Source organism: Amia ocellicauda, chromosome 18 (genome assembly GCF_036373705.1).
Source record: "Amia ocellicauda isolate fAmiCal2 chromosome 18, fAmiCal2.hap1, whole genome shotgun sequence".
Lineage (NCBI taxonomy): Eukaryota > Metazoa > Chordata > Actinopteri > Amiiformes > Amiidae > Amia > Amia ocellicauda.
Window position 1 is genome coordinate 10,098,342 of NC_089867.1, and position 24,329 is coordinate 10,122,670.

The 24,329-nt window shown below is 38.2% G+C and overlaps 1 protein-coding gene across 9 annotated transcripts in view; it reads right to left on the reverse strand.

Moving 5' to 3' along the window:
• trak1a (trafficking protein, kinesin binding 1a) overlaps window positions 1–23,947 on the reverse strand; it is a 36,306-nt gene extending 12,359 nt beyond the window's left edge. For 3 of the 9 annotated variants that reach the window (XM_066691585.1, XM_066691583.1, XM_066691581.1), the window contains exons 1-7: window positions 19,399–19,496; window positions 15,983–16,177; window positions 5,028–5,104; window positions 2,318–2,434; window positions 2,064–2,164; window positions 1,102–1,210; window positions 444–522 (exon numbers count right to left, since the gene is read on the reverse strand). In XM_066691585.1, coding sequence (XP_066547682.1) covers window positions 444–522; window positions 1,102–1,210; window positions 2,064–2,164; window positions 2,318–2,434; window positions 5,028–5,104; window positions 15,983–16,177; window positions 19,399–19,402 — 682 coding nt within the window. In that variant the 5' untranslated portion in view covers window positions 19,403–19,496. Of the gene's footprint in view, window positions 1–443; window positions 523–1,101; window positions 1,211–2,063; window positions 2,165–2,317; window positions 2,435–5,027; window positions 5,105–8,894; window positions 9,140–12,224; window positions 12,418–15,982; window positions 16,178–19,398; window positions 19,497–23,653 lie in introns of those variants that run through there. The other 6 variants (XM_066691589.1, XM_066691588.1, XM_066691586.1 and 3 more) reach the window with 5 other exon arrangements.
• Between the last annotated feature and the right edge of the window lie 382 nt (window positions 23,948–24,329).

Here is a 24,329-nt window from a genome sequence, read left to right on the forward strand (position 1 = left end):
TTGACCAAAACAAATATAGAAATGCATCCTTTGTCTAACAATGGTTTGCACTTCTGTAACTAGATACTATTAAAATATGATGGTATGAAATTGTTTTAAGATACAGTGCACATCAGGAAAGAACTACAGGGTTTTGAAGCAGAGCCAAGGTGCTTTATAAAACCCCTAACTAGAACATAATGTGTTAATTTTAATAGATGAAGATTATCCTTCTCCTTGCATTCTTCTCACTAATAACAATGAGTGTATCTGTATTATATATGATCAATAAATAAATACAGGAACAGTGTTTGAAACCTGATAATGCACTCTGCACCACACAAATGAGTATGGACTTTATTATCTGAGGGGTACAGCAGTCATTGGTTTACATTAAAACTGTATTGATCAGGCACAGGGGTCAGCAAACGTCACATCATTGTGTATATTGGGATTTAACTCACTAAGCTCCTTCACACAGTCGTTCACCAGCTGTTGCTCTTTCTCCTCGTAGGTGATAGTTTCGGTTTTCAAATGACAAGCCTGTGGCAAAAGGAGAAAGCGCTCAGATAGAAACTTTTATATCTCTGTACAAGAGCAAGGCAAATTTGATCCTACCTCACCTATGGGTTGGTATGTGAGCATTTGTGAGACATGTATCCTTTCAATCTAATAGTGTGGGGGCAAATTCCATCCCTGACAGCCATATGATCTCTGTGATCTTTGCAACCTGAAAATTCAGTGTTTCTTCGCTGCTTAGTCAACCAGACACATGTCCCTGCCAAGCATGGAATTACACCCCTAACTGCTAATCATCTAAAGTGTCCGAGAGAACTTCCTTAAATTACAAAACAGTGTCAGCGTATGAAAAGCGAAGAGCTGGATGTGTGTTAGAAAGTAGTCTTTCTTCTGCCAACAATAAGGGCTGGACCTCTGTTCAAATAAGAACATGATCAATACAGTAACAACGGCAGTCGAGGATTGCTCACTTACAAAATAAAAACAAAAGGTGCTTTATCTCTTAATAATATGATACCCTCCTCCCTGAAGGTAAATCAAGCAGTAGTCATGCTAATTGACTAGCAAATGTGTTTCAACCCTTCTTTCAACACACAAGTTTACCTCGGATCTGAGGACGATATTTTCCTCTTCTAGGTCTTTGAGTTTCTTCTGCAGAGAATCAAGGGGGAAGTAATTTTGCACCGATGATGTCGACTCATTCCTCCTTATCCTGCAAACATTAACACCAACAGGCGAGTCAGTGACCTACATGACACCCCTGAGAGCACAAGAAACGCTGTCCCTTTACACCATCCGTGCCAGCTCTTTGTTTCTACGTGTATGATTAACTTGGCAATAACATACACCTTCAAGGACAGATTGTGAGGGGGAAATAAATTAGGTTATAAATATAAAAGCGAAGTATGCATGTGTTGAAGTAGGAGTGTCAATAGTTTCTGTATAATTTTATCTTTTTAAGGCTATTTCCATTTCTTTCTTTATTGAATTTAGTGCAAAGTTTGAACCTTCTTTGTATACCTGTAAAAGTATCTTATATTGAGTATATGTTCACATTGTAAGACACCTCGGATGGAGGCATCTGCCAAATTAATAAGTAATTTTATCACAATAACAAAGTGTATCATTACCACCAGAAGTTCTTCTGTATTGTAACAAACAACATTCCTGGCAACCCCACTGCTATGCTTGGCTAGCCTGAGTCATCAGGGCTGTGACACTGATGTTTCCCTGATAAGATAGCAGAGCAGCATTTCCTGTTTCAAATGGCCCATTTCAACCCTATTAAGATTTATACAGGAGGGAGCCATTGTGTATTGTACAGAGAATCCTGGCAGAAAGCATGAGAATGACAATCTTCAGCAGAATCGGACTTGTTAAAGAATGAGATTATATTCAAAGTGGGACATCCCTTAGAATGTGATACCAGTAGATAATCTAATTAGAATGAATAAGAGGAAGCCAGCTTTACAAAAGCCTTCCAAAAAATATCACAGATCTGTTTACGTGTCTCGGAGACGGAGGCTGTAAAGGACAGTGTCTCACTATGATGGCCATTCACTTACGGAGTGGAGCAAGTCGAATCTGCTTCACTTTCCTCTGCAGCGCTAGTATAAAATTGAAGCAGCTCATCTTTCATTGACAACTCATGGCGCAGCTGAGAAACCTGCACAGAGATGGACACCACTGTTGAATCACAATAAAAAGCAAAAGATGTACCCTCCCCCAGACTTACTGCACCAGAAGTCTGAAAACATTTTATTTCTCATTTAAAAAGGCAGTCTAATACCTCAGTCAGGGTTAAAGCATTTCCTCTCACCTCCTCCCGAATGTGCTCTACTTGCTCCTCGAGGTATTCGTTTCTCTCTGTGAGGGTTTTGTTTTTCTTCAGCAGTGACTGACCGATCCTCGCGGCTAATTCCAGATCGCGCTCTTTCTGCGGAGAGACAGAAATTAGGAAATCGTGCTAGGAGTCTGTCAGCAGGAATAAAAAAAAAAAAGACAAAAATATTGATGCAACAGTCTGGCCCAAGCTTCAGTGGGTGCACTGACTGAATGAAATGCCTATTTTAATCGACACACACTTTTTACCTTGAGGTATACAGATATAATATTTGTTTAGTTATTTACAGCAGCTTAATAGGATTTCGACATAATTTACTTAATTTACTTACTATATGAACAATGACGGTGCGTTGGGCACAAAGTATATAACACCTAAAACAAGAGGCCTTTCAACATTGCCATGACAGCTAGGGTTCTACAGTAGCTTTGTTTGGCCAGTGCTGTTATCCTGTTACCAGCTCCCTGCACTCTCTGGTTAACTAAATGTAAATACACAAAGAAAAGGAGAGTGGAAAAGTGCACTTGTTTTAAGATAACAAAATTCCTCTATGATTTGAATTTAAGATTTAGGCCGCCTGTTTGCTTATGGTTGTTCAGCGTGAGAAGTTGCTTTACGGAAATAACTTAATGGTTATAGAAATAAAAGTGTAACAATAAGAACGAATCTTAATATTGAATGAATACATGTATAGTGTTATATCAATTTTAACCACGGCATAACTTCATGCATTTTCTGAAGCAGCAGAACGATCTACAGAATGCAAATCCTAACGATAAACAACGCAGCAATTGGTAATCAGAGAAATGCATTGTTAATTTTGTCCTGCTTTCGTCACTTTGTCCTTAAAAGCATATTGATTCAAAAACCAATCCAGACTGAAAGTGTATAATTTTCCAAAACATGGTTCAGCTGTTTATTTCACATGCATCTTGACTGGTTACAATTCTCAGTGAAGAATATACTGTACTTGCACTTACTTTCCTGACCTGGTTTCTATATTGAGCTTCACGGGGCCTGCAGGCTGACCCATAATCAGCAGATGACATCGCAGGAAACAACTTGTACCAGCTATCACATTGATAGATATTTTAAAGATACTACTGGTATTCTTTAAAAGCATGATGTAATTCACTTTAAGCCACCACCCAAAATATCCAACTCAACACATCCTGCACAAAGCTTGTGGAGCTGTTCCCAGCTGTACCACACAACACTTGTTCATGTGAAACGAAGTGGGGAAAAATGCAAAACTGCTGTGTCAGAAATGAACAATCGCAGCCCTGTCAGCAACCTGCTATGAAGTTTGGTTCATATCTGATTCATCCGTGCCTGGACTCTGTAGAGCACAGGAACCATTCAAATACACTAAACATATATGTGCAGGTCTGAAAAGTCAACACCATTTTTATCTTATGAATGTCCAAAGCTTAAGTAGCAAAGATAACCATGGACAGGATCAAATTCCTTTGAGAGAAAATCTAGACCCAACTACAGCACGGGGTATCACCTTGTAAGCTTCAATGTGGTCACCTGTGACTCTGATGTTTGGTCTCTATTCAGCTGTAGAAGAAGCTCTGTATTCAGCATGGGAATCCAAACACAACATTAAGCCCTACTGCTATTCATGTCCCTGAACCCTGCTGTGAAAATTGTAAATCTGGATTGTGTTGCTCTCAAATGTCACAATGTAACAGCAATAGCCCCTAAGAGAGGTTGAACTGGGGCAACGTGAAATAAAATTACAGCATCCGTCTTATAATGCAGCCAACCTCACCCTCCCCTGGCGAGCTTTCCAAAACGTTTTCTTATTCCATGAAATTAATCACGAAGCAGAACCGTTGAGTCAGAACTTCGAGGTTACCAAGAGAGCAAATGAAGACGCTACAAGTTGTATTTGAGATTTTCAGTGCCTGACCGTCATGGTGGGTGTCCGATTTAGCAGCTTGGTGAAAGTAACCAAAAAAAAATACTGCATTTCCTTTTCTGTCTTCTGAAAATAGCACACTCTTCTCCCAACATACTTTTTAAACTTTTCTTTCTTAAAAAACTCACGAAGACCTATACTGGGTAACACACTTTAACTGTACATCAGCAGACACAAAGGCATACATGTGTTCAAGCATTAAGTCAGATGTGCACAAGCAGTCTGTTGTAGTTCACCCTCCCTCAGGCGTCAGTACAGACGCTCTCCAGTCTATGATTATCGACAATGTGGGGGGGATTCTTTGCCTGGAAGCACTGCCATCCTGAAGCATGGATCCGGGTTTATTCTCATGGCAACCTCAAATCTCCTGCCAAAACACTTCCTCAGAATATCAATGGAGGATGCAAGAAAGTGAGATAAACCATGGATGCTTATTTTTTTTATATATACATACCATAGGCTATAAAAATTGGACATCAGTACTCACTATTGTATATCTTTAAGCTTTAGAATATACTGCAAAGGCAGCAAAAACCACACATTGCATGGAAATAAGCTCATGGTGATTTAATGAAGCACTTTCACAGTTAACAAAAGGATTCCGGTGGAAATTGTAAAAGACCCCGAGTCAAATTCTTAGTCTTGAGTCTTGAATCTAAAAATTGTTGTCTTGATTCAGCACTGACACAGATCGATTCTGCCTGTGTGCTTCTTGGTCAAATATTTAAAAACATGTTTTTTAATCCGATTTGATCTTACCTCTTCAAGCAAACGTGTAACAGCATCTATGTCATTGTATGTCTTAGTCATCTGGCCCACTCTTTCAGCACATAGAACTGATGGGAAAGAAAGAGAAAAAACATTATAGTGACGGCATAAGAAACACAAAACAATTCATACAAGTCTTCAATAAGGGTGATCCATCCTCCAGCAAAAGCTATGAAAGGAGTACACAGCTACAATAACAGTCTGATGACACCATTGTGTTTATTATTTAGAACCATAGTGAGCCATATGGAGATTGTCACAGAGCTAGAAACGTAGGCAGGCAAGAGTCACCTAGTCATAGAAATAATAATTAAATGAAACTCAAAGATCATTGACTCACAACAGATCCATTCCAATGCATATCAGGAAAAGGGGAGCATTTTCCTGTCTTTCATAGCATAAACTGCATTTAACAGATAACTTGTTATGGCTAAACATCCCACATGTCATTCCAGACACCTTCACAGGCATTTCCACTTGTCCTCTATATGATGCGCATCATTACAGCAGCTCCAGACAGCCAATCAGAACGAGACCAAACAAGACCAATTTGTTATTTGAGATTTCACACATTATGATTATAAATGTTCTCAGGGAAACTAAGGCGGCACTCAATCTTTGACCTCACATTTCTGACCAGCGCCTCTTTATAAAGTGACTGCAAACCCCTTTTAAATAGATCAGATAAAGACATTAAACAGGTCATCATATATTTGCAGGGTCAACCTTCTTCTGATTTCAGTACTACATTTGTCAAGGTTAAATCGATAGCGACATGTTAAACATTGGGCCTCGTGGTTGTCCCTGCTTGCTGACGTTCCTCCACCATATCAGCCATTGTCTCATAATGAATCACACCAGGTAAACACTTTGAGGTGATCTGACTGTTCGGGTTTCTCAGCAAAAAAAATGGCTGCTTGCATTACAGGGCAATGAAACAATGTCTGCTCCACTTCTCAGCTATCGCTCGCCTTTATTTTTTATTTGCACTTCAGCAACATTGTGCACACCTGAAAAGGATAGAATAAACATTAGCAGGAAAAGACACAGTAAACAGTATCAAATACTCCTTATGAAAGGGTATACTAAGAACACTTGACATTAGTCCTACCATCTGAATTCCACTGAATTTTAGGTTGCCATAGAAAGAACCCCCCCTAGCTGAAATGGATATAATATTACATTTAAAAAAAAAAAAAAAAAAAAACTTTTCAACAGTAGATAATGGATACTAAAATACCAAGTGTGTGCATGGTCTTACACGTAGAATAATGTGTTATGCATTAAAGTCACGTTGGGCCTGATACAGAAACATAGACTATTTCACTGCAAATGTAATCATATAGATAAACATGAATACCCAGGCAAACAGGTGATACTGACAGATGATTCAACTTAATTTAATTACTTTATGCATTTGCTTAAAACTGTTAGGCTGTATTAAATCAGGAAATATCTGTAATGTACAATCAAGTATTATTTTAAAATTCAAGTGGTGTCCACACTGCAATTGTTTTCACAATGCATGTTCACGTGCAGATAGTGAAATAACCCATATAGAGACAGTGTACAAAACACAGGACGACATGCATTTCCGCTCCAGAGCGAGTTTTAAGCTGCTCTCAGTGACCGATGTGGAATCAATGTAAATCAGGTTTACAAATTTACATGGGTGTCAGTCTTGGTAGATGTGGACAAAAAGAACAGACCAACAAACAAATCAGAAAATGGGCTTTCAGAAAGGTCACGTCTCGACAAGGAAATCGCTTAGCTGTAAGGAATTGTAATTCACTGTAAATATTCAGTGTTGTGTTCTGTAAGGTAGCAGTGATCATAAAGTTTCATTTGAAATGATTCAGCAGAATGGTGAACTAAGGCACACAAGTGTAATGGAAACAATATAACCAAGGCACCATTATATTGGTAAGGTGAGGAAACAATTGACAAATGATGCCCATATCTTATTAACATGTTAATATAATGTTTAGTATTCTCTTAATAGACTCCATAATTAAGTATCATACTGTACAACAATACCAAGGTAAATATTGAATGTAATCACAGCAAAGTTTATGTGCTAACAGAAGTAAAAACAACTGAGAATATACCAAAATACAAAATACCCAAAACACAGAATACAATAACTTAATCTCAGATACAAATACATATCATGATCTCCAAAAATCGTGGAATCGATGGGGTCTACTCGCAGAGGGGTGTGTGGATTGTAGGTATTGTGTACAATAGCCTGCAGTCTCAAAGAGCTGCAGAGAAAATCTATCAGAAACTACAATGGTTGCCTTTGACGTGTATGCAAAAACATGCGGCTGATAATTTCTTGTGACAAGTCAAATCTCTACTGTTTGAATGCACCCAGGTGTCCATTATTCCTTCAATACGATAAGGGCATAACAGCACAACGTGATACAGACTTCAGTGGCAGAACAGACCAAAGGTAAAAACAATAACCACTCCATAAAACTGTAATCACATGGGAGTAGTTTCTTGACTAGTTATACTGACAGATAACTGTTACTGTACTGTAGCCTGTAGCCTTCCCCACCCCAGATAACACATCCATTAATAATTACAATAATATAATTAATTAATAATAAATAATGAATAATAAGCAGGTTACACCATGCTTATAACCTAGCAGAAAAAGCGACTGTTACCCTCAGTCAGGAATTGTTCTTGGAACAAATCCAAGAGCTCCAAACAATTATACACTTTATACTTTATATATTTAGACTGAAGAAAATATAACCATACACCAAGTATGGTGGAGGGAGGGTCACTGTTTATTAAAAGTCAACATCTAAATAATTTACATTTAGACTTCTGATGTTCTACTCTACTCCTAGATCTCATTCTGAAATCCTACTCCCACTCTGAGCTCTCGTTCCAATGGAGCCAAGACTTACTCCTGATGACACTTGTGTACCATAACACAAGGCTTCTGCATGTCATTGCGTCTCAGTTCTGCCTACATTTGCACGCTATAGATGTCTTCCACCTACCAACCTCATCCTTAAAAAAAAAAGGTAGTACTATGATGGTTTTATATCCCTTTTATTGATTAATAAATCCATTGTTATAGGTTTCTTAGCAAAAGGGAAAACAAAAACAAAATATATATATATATATCAATAAAATTTGGTTCAATAACCCATTAATATAGTATGAGGACTCCTGGTTTATTTAGTAATATTTTAAACTCGATTCCTGCAAAATGACAGACCACATAAGAAACCTTTATTTATGCCTTAACTACACATTGTTTTAATTGCTTTTTGCATATGTCATGTCCAAACAGCCTTCAAAATTTATGTTTTCAGAATTAATTATTGTTGTTTTATTTGAGATGTAAACAACCGAACAATACCAGGTACATTCTGCTTTAAACAGGATAACTATAGTATGCATCTCCTCTTATACTCCCCTGCTCCTTGTGCCTCTTTATTGTCATTGAAAGAAAAAACTATTTCTGCAAACCTACAAAAACAAAACATGATATAAACCACATGCAATACTTCTAAATAATAAGCTAAGAAAGGGAACTGAAAATGAAAGTGTTAAAAACACACAGAATACTATCACAATCAGCAAAATATACATAGAATTAAACCAACAGACTAATGTACACAACTCCTGCTAAACCACTCTGTGAATGTACAATACACTAAAACAGCTGCCATTGTGAAACTCAGGAAAATAAGAGTGAATCAAACAATCCCTTATACTTGTGAAGAAACAAACTGAAAACAAGGCAGCTGACACTGAGAGATACGACACATACACATAGGGACAGAAGAACATTAATTAAATTGGGGACGGAAATGCAGAAAGCAAAAGTACCTTCCTCCAGGGAAAGCTGTTCTTCTTCCAAAGCATCTTGTGATTGCGGTTTGTTTTCAGGCTCAGGTTCTGATAAATGGTCATATTCAAAGCTTTCTTCTGGAAAAGCATTTGGAAGCAATGACATGGTCAGACATTTACTGTTTGAAGTACACTGGGCCAGACCCCGTAAATTTCAATGCCATGCCTGTGTTTCTCTGGCACGGAGTCGGTAGTCTCATGTCTGGCTTCCTTCATTTAGTAATGGACAACATTTCTTACAGACAGCCCACCTGAACACTCCCTGCCAGTGTGTGCAAACCTGCTGGTGTTTGTGCTGAACCACTCACCCAGACAAAGGGGTGGCTGCAGAGTAATAATAATGTTTAGAGGTTTCTCCTTCTTTTTTTAAACCAGCACTTATGGCGCAAACATTACAAATAATCTGCAAATGTTGCTCTATATTCGGATACCATTAAGAAGCAAGTTTCCATTGACAACAAATCAGCATCCTGTTCACACCAACACCCGCCACTTTGTTGTTCGGATGGTAGCTCCCAAAGATCCATAGCAACCCTACGAAAGGAAATGATAACTACAACACCAATCCACCTGCTTAGTAGGTGTGGCCTGATTTCCACAGGTAACTAGATTTGCTCTCTCTATAGGTAGTCATGCAAAACAGGTGCTAAATAAATGATTTGCTGAGCTTCAGTACACAACACACAAGATGGCAAGAAATTGCTGCAGCGTTTGAAGGCAGTGGTATTGTTTATGTCAAAATATGTATGGTTTATTATTAAGTAAAGTTATAGTAACAAGACACTATTATTCCACAAATATAAATCATAACAGGAACAAAATGCACAACCAAGTGAGAATGCACATTTCTTGCATTGCTAGTTGAACCACCTAAGAAATGATTTGAACTTGCTGAACTGATATCTTAATGATTAACACAAATGGAGTATGCTGAAACAAAGGTGGCACACCAAGCCTTAATTGACTTATTCAACACACAACCACCCAAATGACTTCATATGTAGGACAGGCACGATTAATGTGTTACTCCCAGAGACTAATGTTCTGCCATGAATATAAACCATGTTTTTTAATGGAAGACAATACACTTCTAGCTTGTGAAGCAATTGTGTTAAACGTATGTAGCCTTGGTTGAAAGCATAAGATAGATAAATAGTCCTTGAGAAGTAGATTGGGATACACACGCTACTTATAAAGTAATTTATAGTTGAAGTTGATCTTATTTGGAAGGAGATTTAAATAAAATAAAATAAAAAGTTTGCAATTGGTATGTCCTGTTCAAACACACCTGCTTTTTGTTGTAGCTTTTAGTTTTCTCCTTTTTCTGTTTTGGTGAGAGTATGCTGAACAAAAGGCTTATATTCCTACAATGAAAACGCAAGAATCCCCACCTAAAAATAATGGGAGTGTATTATTTGGTTGTATGACACTACAAAACACTTCACAAAAAAGATGAAGAAAACAAACAAAAACAAATAGCACTGGATAATTTACTATATCCTGTGAAAAGCCTCTTTTTAAAATTCCCACAACGTGCTCCCATTACAAACGGCCATTCGAAAGCATGGTTACCATTCCTCTTCCCACCCCTGTCTGAATACATTTTGCCGCCTTTGTGTCTCAGACTCTAGCACCACGAAAAGCTACAAAAGAGAAGCACATGAGAAGAATGCTCCCCTGCCGCCTTAGTGATCAATATTCCCAGCATCACCTGCTGCAGTGTTGCATCAGCGTGGAGGCGCGCGACCATGGGACAGCTGCTCAACATCTGTGTGCCGTGTACACTTAGTAAACTTACTTTACCTGTCAGAAAATGCCTCATATCCTACATTTACCTAATAGTTTGTTACTTGAGACCATAAACCGCCATGGCACAGCTTTTGGCTAGCAATCGACACACATAGAAAAATCCACGCAATTAAAAACACCCGCTTCACCACCTCGTTGTGCAGCAAATTCATATTTAGACACTGATGACAGATGAGTGTTTGGTTGGCAAGCATTCTGTCCATGGTTATTTATAAGCCTTGTTTCTTCCATACACAGAGTCAGCAGGTCAAGTTACATAACCATTTCCCTTTCTCATCCCTGCACAGTAAAAGAACAGTAATTGGACCACAGTAATGCAGCTATGCAGACCTATGCTAAACAATTACGGCAATGAGGGAGTACAAAAGGAGACAATTTAATGTGAGGGAACAAGAATGCAGATCCAAACAAAAAGAATCATGATACAAAACATCTCGACGTTGAAATGAAATATTGGCAAACAGGTTACAAAAATACAACCATTTAAAATTCCACCCAGTGAATTCCACGGTCCGTAAAAAGCCTCCAGCCCTGTTTTTCAACAAATTTAAATACTTCACCTCAAAGACTGATTCAGTTTACACATGAATGAAGAATGAGACTAGAGAGAAAGTGTTTGGAAATGTTTACAGTTTTGTTGTGGTAAACTACATATTTCAGGCACTAGAGGCCCATGCAAAGCAGTGTGGGTAATTATGTAGGGCCAACATTCGGACGGGCTATTTTTTCTATTCCGATTTTCTGTCCATTACCTTTTTGGACATTTATAGAGATTTAAAAAAATATTTAAGTTTAACTTGGGACATTCACAGTTTAACAGTCAAAAAAGGGAAGATGACAGTGACAGAGATGGTCCTTCTACATTTCATTAAATTTGGACTGCGATCAACAGTGCCAGGTATGAAACGGTCATTACTTTCAAAGAAAGAAGCAAGGGTATCAAATAAGCATATTTGTCTGGTTTCATTCTTTCTGACAATTCTTTTCTGCACTTGCATAATACACAGTTTCAAATTACAATCAAGCAATATTACTTTATTTTTCTTTACATTGCAATGCTGCAAAATGACACCTGCAATTGCATTCAGACCATACTTCGTTTTTTTTTAATCCTCATGCATTAATCTAATCTGATCATCTCCACATACAATTAATAAAGAAGAATCCAATCTGAACAGTTCTTGAGATCATTTTACCTAGAGAAGCAGTCATTGATCTACAAACAGCAAGTCTTCCAGGCCAGTGAGAATGCAATTATTATTTCCTGGTTAGACAAACATTATTAACATTCATGTGTACACACCATGCTGGGCCATGTTTTGTGTACAGGAACACGGACCCCAGCCACATTTCTCAAGACACTCACAGCAAATGTAGTGAAAATATTACCCACATACATACCAACACAAACACACACACTCACTCCAGCAGCCAGTCTCTCTCGGCACCATACAGCATCAAATAGTAACATTATGCAGCAAATTATCAAATAATCGTTACCATCCGTGCACTCCTCATAATACCAGTCGAGCTCGAAGTAGTCCGCCTCAATAAATCTCTGCATAATCAACGCCCTTCAGAAAAGTCCCAATTTTGTCATCATACTGAGGTCAAGTGAAACGCAGCCACGCCACGGTCCCTTTGTAAGGCTCCGAATTAGCAAGAAGTCTGCCAGGCAGGGAAGCTGGGCTGCACATTGTAACTGCGGTACCAGAGCCAAAGGAAGAGAGAAAGAGAAAAGAAGAGTGGAGGGGGGGGGGGAAAGGACTATAGAGAGAGAGAAAGGGGGAAGGATGCCAGACTTTTGAATCTGTAGCTCTGTCAATTCAAGCTCGGTCGAAGCAAAGGCTGAGGGGTGGGAGTAGGAGAGGGGACAGCCTATCTGGGAGGTTTACGTAAGGGACACACACCACCACTAAGCATTAATCACTACCCTCCCTTCCCTCCCTCCCTCCCTCCCTCCCTGAGGAATCTGCACATCATCCTTTCGATTCGGTTACCATGGAGACCCGAGCTCTGAATACGAATGCACACCACTCCCATTAAGTTTCCTCGCCTCTTTTTATTCAGAATTTTGTTTAGATTGTTTGTTTGTTTGTTTTACTAGGACATAAAAAATAAAAAAAACACAGAAGAGGAGGCTGTCGCATCAATTATACGAAATTAATTACCAATTGCCTTACATCTGGTAATTTATATTGTGGAGGAGGTTTTTTAAAAGGATTACATTCACAAGGTTTTCCATTTTCCCTGCAAAGCTATCGGGAGGTGGGGTGCACCGTGACGTTCAATAAAACAACTTAATTTTAAAGCAATCAAAACACCACATGGGAGTCATCTGTCAGCCTATTGGATAGATGGTTTTGGGATGAATCACACCTCCCTTGCATCACCTCATACTATTCCTCCCTCCCTGACAGCCACTGCCCTGACTGACTGCTTAATTACTGAGATACAATATTCACAAAATGGAAGGCAAATGCCAATAACCTCAGTGTAGATTATAGCTCCCTCTCTAAAACCGAGAAAATCTTCCAATTACAACAAGAGACATATTATTAACCTATAAAACACCCAAGTTGTTTGGCAAAATCCTGAAATACACCTAATGTAGCCAAAATGAATCTATTTTTAGTTTTTTAAAGGAATATATTTGAATGACTGACTGCAGTGTTTCTTCCCATCTCCCATGATGCCTAGAGACCTGCTGAAGCAGTGATGAATAATCACACCAGGAACCATGAGTTTCATCATGGATGATATATATATCATCTTCTATATAATTTTCTTAAGTGTTGCGGTGTAACAGAAGAGTTAAAAATACCCTGGTTAAAAACATTCTACTAAAGTGTCTACTGCAGCATGTAGAAATAGAGAGGACAACTAACTGAAGAGGGAAGTCTGGGGGCAAATAGTGGGACGAGAAATTGATTTAAACCAGTTTACACTGATTCAATACAAATACATTGTGAAGGAAATGGGTTCATTCCAAGATTCATTCTTTCATGTCTAAAATATATTAAAATGTATTCAACAAGATCTGTTTCAATGTTTTAAAACAGTATTTCACATCATTATGTAATACAAGCCCATTGTAGTGGCTTACTACACACATTTTCAAGACTGAGCATCATTATTTAATGCAGGGTATGGTATAAGTAATAAGTAATATAAGACACACAGAAAACCTGAATGAAATTAATAGTGTATATGATAACTAGATGTTAATAGTCTACATTAACTCTGTAGAAAATTACATTAACATACTATAGAAAGGAGATCTACACCTTGCTTAAAGGTCAAATTTGGATCATCATTCCAAACGGCTGGAATTATTCAAATGTAAATTATTTAAAATACTTTTCAGCAAACTAGAATATAACATTTTTATTCCTACATTGAGAAGACTGCTACAGTTTAAATTTGTGGAAATGTATCTGCTTAAATTTAAATGTGATCAGTTTTTGTTTTATTACTATCAAGTGTAGTTTATGCCTTTCAAGCATTAAACTAAAAATCTCAAACCCATCATATTCAGGAGAAACATCTTTCAACGTCATTTGAAAAAATCCAGCAGGGAAAGGGTTATATGCATAGTCAGGAGAACTTTTTACTAGGTCTGTCCTTTTCAAGAAGAAAATGAAGAATAGAATATGCTGAACTAGTTGGTTTTCTTATGGAATCATTTTTATCTTGGGGGATTTCTTTTTCATATCAATGTATGATTCAGTTTGAAAGTAAATCATTTATGGAGCATGCACAGAAGTTGCCTCAGATTGCCTGTTCACTTAAGCCTAGCATTTTTTTGTTTTTTTTGTTTTAATGTTTCGTACTTTAGAAGGATTCCATGCATTTTCAAGAAAATGTAACAGACCTAATCATAAACCATTTATAGTAAAACATTTAGGCCATAAAGACTGTCCGGAACATTAATCTGAAGGTCAACATCATACAAATAATTAGGCCACAAATATGGATAATTCAAGAAGCAATCAGAGATGTACCACACAGTGGGAAATGATAAACTAACACAGGCTTTTCACATTAGCCACATTTCCAGCTTGAAAGCCCAGGCCTTGGACAAGAATTCAGTCTACTGTACTATAAATGTTGCATAGTGGATGGCATCTAAAAATGGCTGCTGTTCAGAGGCTGGTAACATGTTTGTTGTAGCAACTTTCCCTTAACAACTGTCCCAAATACTCTTGCATGGTCCTTCAATGTGCTGACCTGGGTTTCCCTGCCCATAATGTTCTGCAGCACTGCTTTAACCTTTCTATAGCATAGTTATTACATGATTATATATATTATTTTACTGTGATCTACTCATTTGCATCATTTGCTTGTTTATTGCATGTAGCTGTTAGTCTTAGTAAGTAAAGTAAACCAATAGCATGACCCTAAGGTAGGTGTAGGTGTGTGTGTGTGTGTGTGTGTGTGCGTACATGTATTTTTTGTGAGCAGAGTTGCTGCTGTCAAGCCAAATATTTCAGTGCACTCCAGTAAAACCTGCCAGTGGCTGAAATAAAATAGTGCACACAATTATAGCTTCTGCCTGGTCATAGAAAGTGAGTCGCAGACAGCAGATGACATAGGCGTGAGGAGAAAGACAAGGTCAGAGCTGCTGCTTGACCGCTTCTCACTGCCACCCTATGCATGCAGCAGGCTTGTGCATGTGATTCGGGACACCATTATTAAGGAAATCATTACTCCTCCTTTCTAGGGTTTGTTTTCAGATCATGCATTTCTTGGATAGTTGTTTGTCAAGCATCACTTGGGTCTTTTAAGCTTTCAATGATTCTATGAAGCCAAGGACTCCTCATTACATCTTTTCCAGAAGCCCTCCAGGGAATCATATCCAGTTTAAAAGCCATAAGTATCACTTATTATAATAATCAGCATCATTTGGGCTTTGTCTACTTCGAGCAAGACAAACAGAAACATCTGATTTTAATGAAAGGTGTTCTATTTTCTTAGATAAGTGGGTTTTGATTATATAATCAATCCAATTAGCAGGGACCTTTGAGAGCCTGGTACGCAGCAGTTATTAATAAATGCACAAGGCCAGGAGAAGGACACAGATTAAATATAGACAATAAGCTCTTTGCTACAAACTCTGTTTTCCCGATTATTGTGTCCGGACCTATTGATCTTGCCACGTGGATACATCTATTTTCGGAAAGTGGGATCGAAATAAAAATGATAAAAAGATACAGGGGAATACAGCACAGAAACACAGGAGTGAAGAGTGGACTTACGGAAGTACTTTAAGGTCTCCTCTATTTGTTCAGTGGTGAGGTCGATATTGGCATCGGGAGAAATGAGCGGGGTGTGCAGCCAGTCGTCGTGGTCATACCCGTAGATAGTGTCAGCTCTTAGCTTGTAGTGGGGCAGCTGCTCTTCCAGTAGACTGATGATTTCAACTTCTGGAAGATCAGTACTGTTACACACATCTGGAAAGGACAACAGCAGGAAGAGAAATTAGTTCTGATGACCATTGGTTTTGAATGTGTTCACATTAATCCTTATAACCATGAACAAGCTAAAGTTTTACTGGAACAGCAAGTCTTTTCCCTTGATAACTCATTTGTGTTAAGCGACTGCCTTAATTATCCAACATGAAAAAAAAAATCTCAGGGTAGTTCAGTAGTGCAGGATTCAGTGACAGAGTACTAGGAACAAGAATGTTTTGAGAGGATGTTAAAACAAATGTGACAAATTTGTTACAGCACATACAATTCTGAAAGATAATGCTACATTCTTCATTTGAGCACTAGCATTTTAATATTTTTATATCGTAAATAGTAACACCTCTCTCCATAAAACTACAATCACCACAATTGACAAGAATCTTCTATATGTAACTAGAGCTACAAATAAATAAATAGCATAAGTACAAATTTTACTTAAACATACATGTAATTCAGGGTGGAAGTGAACAAATTCTGTCAACAAAAATGTTTAAATATTTTAGTTATTTAGCCATTAAAAGGTTTTCTAAACAGGATGATTAGTAGAAAGGCATCACGAGAAGGAGACATTTTAATGCATGTAGCTGAGACCCCTTGTGGCATTTAAAAAAATAACAGTTACAACTATTAATATCTACAATGCATATAAACAGAGAAAACAAACACTTGGCACACATACAGAGAAATGAATACATGCAATAATGAGTAATTTCAAACAGCATTTTCATGGTTAGATAAAAACAATGGAAGTGTTCAGCAGGTTAATATGCAGCTCAAGAGGAAGACAGCAAAGAGCAACTTGAAAAATGAGCTGCTTTATTACTGTAAAACATCCCCCTTGCAGCATTTCATTAGAAAATTTACATTGCATTTCACACCAATTGTATTTACTGCAATGTAATGTGATGATTTTTAAATGTTTCTTAGGACAACACTGGGTAAGAGCACCTAATAATTATGAGGTTTGTATTAAGTCATAGCTTAACATCTCTAAATAGCACTTTCTATACCATGCAAGGACCTGCATTGCTCATAATCGAGAAATAGCCAGCACATCCTGAACATTATACTATAAATCACCTGCCGTATTTCACAAGTATACTTTATTCCTTTAACGTCAGGGTGCAAAAGGAAAAATCTGGTTGCCGTGGAAACTAGAAGGAATGACTGCAATCCTGACGTCAGCCAGAAAGCACAGGTCTGGCCGTTAAATGGACACACATTAAAAACAGTTTCTTTCTGCAGCTTTTCCATTTAGTCACTCTTTGGATAATAGGGCAATGCTTTTGTCACCAGCAGCTAATCAATCCTAGCATTTTAAAAAGTCATTTCTTGAAGGAACCCCTATAAGAAGTGCTTCCTATTTTCTGTAATGAACAGATCTATTCTTAATGTTCACTTGTGACCTCTGGTGCTAGTCTGATTGTTGAGTGTGTAGCAGTCTATTGGGTTGCCTTTCTCCATCACCTTCAGTATCTGAACACCATGTTTCTCTCTGTTCAACACTCAAAGACATTCAAATCCTTTAACCTGACCTTGTAGGACAGTACTTTGAAACTGGGAATAGCTCCAATCACTTTTCATTCAAAGCAAAGCTATTATGTAAGACAGCGAGCAAAAATTGAACCACAATGGCTTTATCAGTGTTGTAAAATTCTTACAGTACTTCCCTTCATTTAAATTCGACACTTTTCAACTATATATCCATGTCATTTGTAAGGTTTTTGTCAAATTCATGCATTTTCAAGAGATACATTTCAATTTATTATGGAAAAACATGACCAAATCCATAAACAGTGTGCATAGGAACAAGACTAGTACTGATCAAAGTCTGTGTAATTACATTACTCAGATTATCAGAATACACAGGTAATTGTGCCTAAAAAATTAAAAATAAAGTACAGACCTAGGGAAATATGAACTAGAGAAAATGCCAGGGACTGCAGAGGGATATTCCTCTTAAAATAAATAAATAAATAAATAAATAAATGCTGTATGCCAGCAGCCTGCTTTATCCGGTCACCCTGTTCTTACATTGTTGGTTCAGGCATGACTCCAGGGCCAGGGGCTGCTGAGAGAGGGACATTGTAAAAGAGAAAGATCAGCAAACAGATCCCAACACAGCTCTGTCAGGCCAGAAATACCAGTGCACATGGCTGCGGCTGGGTTTATAGAGAGAGTAGAGATATAGGCAATGCTTCAACACTTATGGTGCATTAGGTCAAAGTGCACACTATAATGCAAGACATAGTTATAGAAAATAAATGGAATAGCTAAGAATGAGAACAAAATAGGGGCCACAAAAAAAAGGAAGACAAGCTTTCATTAAAATGTGGGTAGTGTAAATGACAGCAGCTTCAGAAACCCAGCTTTCATGACAGAACGTGCACTCATTCGTAATCAGCATCTCCTTCACTATCTAAACAAACAACAACCACAAAAGCGTGTCTCCTCTCCCATCATGTGGACTATGCGGTATTGGTTTGCTATTTAGAGGTGAGTTTTCAAGGTACGCCTCCAACCACCCACTGAGCGCTCTGACGTGATGTCCTTCCTTTCTCCTTTACCACTGTGGCATTTCCCACAGTGACAACAAATCAAACGCACACTGAACAACGGTTTCAGCTTTACAAAGACACCAGATATTCAGCCAATAACAATAATAATAACTCAAATTAATAAAAAGAAGAATTATAAAAATTACAGGCACACACATGCACACACATACATAGATTTATATACACATACATTTTTAATTTTATTTTATACTTTAAAAGAAACTATGACTTCCTACTGAAACAAAATGTACAGTCTTTGCATTGATGTTTCCTCATATTTCCAAAACAAATCAAATGTACGCATTTATGAAGCCTGTCTGTGTTGTTGGATTAATGGGTCTGAAACATTGTATACAACCATAGTATAGTTATAAAAGCGTTTTTACTCTTTACCACAAGTTTTGCATGACAGTCTGAAGACATTGCTTTGCATTAAATCCCCAAATAGTGCATTAGACTTTTTCCAGACACTGTCCCTTTAAAAATATGCTGCTTTGCCTTCAATGTGGGAACAAATGAAATGTCAAATGGTCTTTTCGGGCAAAGAAAGAAAAAAAGGCTTTGTGTGCCACCTAACACAGAAAAGCACAATGCAGGAAGAGATAAAAACAAAAACACAATGTCTACCAAAGACATTTTACTCACTCATGGTGTTGCTGCACCTTGGTCAAGTTTTGTCTCTCTGGGTTTTTACATTTTCCACAGCGTTAGTAAAGGGCAGACAGTGTGGGGACAGCTAACAACTCCACTGTGCTGCGATGTCTGGGATGCCAAGAGCTGCTATCACATGGGCTGTGTTCGTCCTGACTAAACATAGACTCATTAATGACAGGCCAGTAACCAGGACAGCTAATCAACACACTGTGTTCCTGAAACAACTAACTCTACAGTAGAGAAGGATTTACATGTTGGTTAAGAAAAAGTTGGGTGCTTATTAAAACTCACTGTGCAAAGTTTCAGATTTCATTCGTTATGTAAGCAATGCCCAACATTGTGGGTAAAAATCAGGATGGGCTGTTTTTCTTACAAGGGAAAAATAAAATAAAACTTTACCTAAAATTGTGATTCTGGCAGCTGCAGTCTTTTATTATGTCTAATGAGAAAAGTGCACGCTTTCTCCCGAGTTATGTTGCTTTTTTCTGCCATTATTTCACTTTTGTGATTCAGAAATTGGTTATTTTTCTTCACACTAACACCAGAATACACCTTCCAGCAGAAGTCAGCATGCAATCTTGTTAAAAGTTTGCTTTTATTATCCCTGCGCTGTTTCTTTTGAGTGTAATTTGAACACTTGCCAGAAATTCTCATTACTACATAAAAAAGTGATAAGCACATTATTCGGATGTATTTGCCGATGTATTTAGAAGCAGACATGGCAGCTCCGAAAAGGCATTGCAATGAGGATCTCATTGACATTCCCTTACAGTACAGCCCAGGAAAATTTGACGCGAAAAAGAAGTGCAGAACATGAGTCAATTCCATTCAATCCATTCTGCTACTAATTTAAGCTAATGTTATAAAAGCACTGAGAGCATTTCAGCAGACATCCATTTTCTCTACAGGGGGCAGACAAGTTTTGGCAACAGCCACCACCTGCACTGTGCTGTTAAGGCTGCTTCTGAAATACTTGTATGAAAATGTGCCACAAAAAAAGGCAAGAATTGGCTAAGGTCATGGAGAAAATATGTATTTACTTGAATGATTGACAATAAAAAGAGGCATGCATGCTCTTCAATGGAAAGGAAATAATCTAAGAAAACATAAGGAAAAGGGTTCCACTGCCAATAAGAGTTATCATCAGAAGACTGAGTAATGTGTTCGCAATTAATCAGATTTACACAGGTCTGGGGATTCCTTTCAATTCACACAAATGTATTTCAAAATACAAACATACAAAATAATTAATAACAAGAGGAGGAGGTCTTTAGTTCTCGTTTGTCTTTGCCAAGTTTTTTTCTGTAATTAGTAGCTGTGGTATAATGATCTCTTTCTCTTCGCTAAAGTAAAATATTAATCAAACTGAAATAAACACTGATTGAACAATATCTTGCGTTTCATAGAAGCTTACTATACAACCTACTTGTATTTGTTTCTTCTACAAGGATCCCCCAGATCCACAGCAGACAACAGAAGGTTTTTGTTTGAAATCAAGACCCATCTTTCATCTTTAGTATACCAGACAATCATCTGTCCCTGAGAGAGAACAAGAATCTAATATCTGTATCTGTAGGCAGCATAACAGGGCAGTCAAAAGTCAGAACTGTGGGTTTGTTCACAAGCCAGTCATGGGTACGTACAGTAGCTGGTGGGTTTCTAGCATGTTGATAGAATAGAAAAGCAGTAAGTATTAAAGGTCAGATCATACAAATTATTCAATGCAATTACTACTTTCCCAGTCCAAGCACTGCTATAGTCATGTTCAGATTTAACTATGCCCCACTCAATCAAGGAACAAGTTACCCACAAATAAAATACACTGGTCAGCTATTCCTCATAACAGAATAGATACTACAGCCGTTTGATATTTTTAATTCTGTAAGCTGATCTTGAAAGGAAAATCTTACCTGAGACAACATCTTACCTGGGATAACTTGTTACTAGCTGTACATCATGTTATCAAAGAGGTCAAAGTCTATCACATGACACAACTCTCAATAAATGAACTTTGTTTTAAAGCTAATGGTGTTGGTTTTAGCTGTACAAACGATTTGCTTTGGTTTCCACTAACAAAAGTTAAACCAAATATTATTAATTTGAAAAAACAATGCAAAACAAAACTGATCAGTTACTATAAGACCCAGGTATCATGCCAAACCAAAATAAAAACAGTACTAGAATATAATTTGTATATAAAATATCTGGTTTAACAGATAAAAACAGCAACAGATTTATTTTTTTAAACGAAAACAACGATGACATTATATATCTGTTAAAGCATTGTATTTTATAATTGCTGAACAGCTTCATGTTCAGTCCACAAGGTGGTGTACAAACTCCACACAGAACACATGAGGGATACTATGAAGGTGAAAACAGAAATTACAAAATAAATGTACCTTGTAATTGCATTACCAAATTACATCAGGTTGCATAGCAATATGGAGTCTAATTTAAGTTAATTAGATGTAAAGTCTTATGCTGTTCATATATCTTGCCAATATTAATATGCATCATAACCACTATACAGACTGACAGAATTTATATGGACAAAGGGACAAAGGGACCAGACCAACAAAGCAAACAGTTTCTCTGTCAGGTTGAACCGATCATGCTCAGCACAGCAAATCCACTGATAACAATAATATTAGATAGACTGTTAAATAACTATCAGTGTTCTTCAAATCTGGTCTTCGAGAGACTGAGCAGTTTAGTTTTGTATTCCTTCTGAGCTCTCTGTGACTTAATTGCACTTATTTCCAAAATAACCAGTATCCCAGGTCTAATGCAGGCGATGGTTTAAGAAGTCCTAGAAAACCTGCTCAACTGTGGATCAGAGGACTGAATAGGAAAATACTGATGCATACTGTCCTTGTTATCAAGGTTAGAAGAAAGGAAAATGAAGGGGAAAAAAGGGGCTGCACACTCAGCAGAATGTACAGGTAATAAACATGCTACTGCATATGCCCAGCGGGGGGCAGCACTGCCCTGTGTCAGCTCCCCTCACAGTCCTTGAGTAACCTTGAGCTCTTTTCTCACTAGCAGTACAGTATAAACAAGTTTACAGAGATTAACTCCTGATTCTACATTTCAAAAGGTGGGAAAACCATTCCGATTCCCAGGGATCCAACAATAACATACAAGATTTAATACGCATTCATTCAGAGCAGGTCTGCATCTGATACCACCTTGTGTGATCCAGAGACCTGTTTCTCACCAGGGTTTGGCCTTGAGTCACTCTCTACAAGCTTTTGTTTGCATAATATTGGGCTTTTCATAATATCAAGTTACAAATTTAAATCTAAGAAATGTGTACCTGCCCGTTACTGTACTCTGCCGCCTGCAGCTGTGAACAACAATACTGAACAGACTACCACAGCTCTTAAGAATGGTGGTTTGAGGAAAGAACAACCATGTATACTAATGCCTTTGCAAAATACAGTCTTCACCTTGTTTACTCAAAGTCTAACTGTACTGTCAAAACCAATCTAACAAGATGAGGAGTGACACACAGTTTGCAGATGGTATTAAAGGTGGGCCAATACTTAAAACACAAGAGCGGTCAGTTCATTTGCCCTGAAACAAAGGAGATTTAGTTTCTTCTATCCTCTAAAATAGATTCCTTGCTAGAAAAAAAACAAAGTTATTCTTGTTTCTGTGCATAGCTGGTTGCCATGAACAAAATGATTGTGTGACAGCATTATTCACTCCACGGCCCACTCACCAATGTGAAGAGCAGTACATCCACTCTGCAAGTGTTTTCTCTGTGTGCCACTGTGTTTTGAAAGCCCCGAGTTCATTCTGTAGGTATTAAAGCTGGCCGATTTGTAATCGTGACTCGAACAAGTCTAGCTGTGACATGGGAAAAAAGCTTCTTCAAAGGCTGGAAACTAAAACCTGAATACTTGACTGTATGTAGGCTTCACTCTGAAATGACACTTTTAAAGTACTTTTAAGACATTAATTTGACATTTACATTCCTCTGCTTTACTGGTTCAGTTCAAGAGCCTAGCTGATTAATCCTCAGATTAAAATGTTCTTTAAATCCAGTCCTTGAGGGCCTTAATGTGAATTAATTAAAATCACACACAAAAAATAAGAAAAATCTGAAATAGCTTCTACAGTCTTGCACCACAGAACACCACAAAATGACTTATTAAGTATTGAGTGCGGAGGAAGGGAAACAATGGGTGTGTCGAGTGATTCACCTGCAAAGGCTAACAAAGAATCAAACAATTCATACCAGTAATGGTTCCCGCATCTCTGTAAACCCGGTCGTCTGGTGCTTCCTCCGGTAGGGCTGCCTCACTTACATACTGCTCTTCCCCGGAGCCCGGTCCGCAGGCTGGCAGTGGCTCAATGCTTGGAGCAGAAGGGGGCAGGGTGGTGGCCGAGGTGTTGTGGTGCAAAGCTGTGGCGTCCAGCTTGGCAGCTTTCACAGGGAAGCCCAAAGTGCCATGAGCGGGGCCAGTGCCGGAGATGGAGGCAGGCAGGCCGTGGGGCAGCCCTGGATCTCTGGCACTGCGGACTGGCTCCTCTCACCTGTGGGGGAAGGGGGGAGAGCGAGAAGGATGAGGGAAGAGTGAGACCTTGTTCACACAGGGCTCACCCTAGATGCTGGTCTACCATGTGTGAATCGTGTTCTGGGGGGGTTTGTGACTTAAGAAATGCAGGACAATTTGAGCATTTACACTGACCTCCACCCCAATCCAGGGCAAGATATCTCTGATGTTCAACTCATGTCATTCAGAAATTTGAAGTTTGTGATCCACTTGTGCTGTGTGTGGAGCAGTGAGAGTCAGGCAGATTTTTTTTAGACAAGTGAAACCCAACCTGCAGAGTACATGTGCTTGTGTATAAATAATATAAATACGTGCTGAAATGCATGCAACCCAGCAGCATGGATCTCAACCTCAATT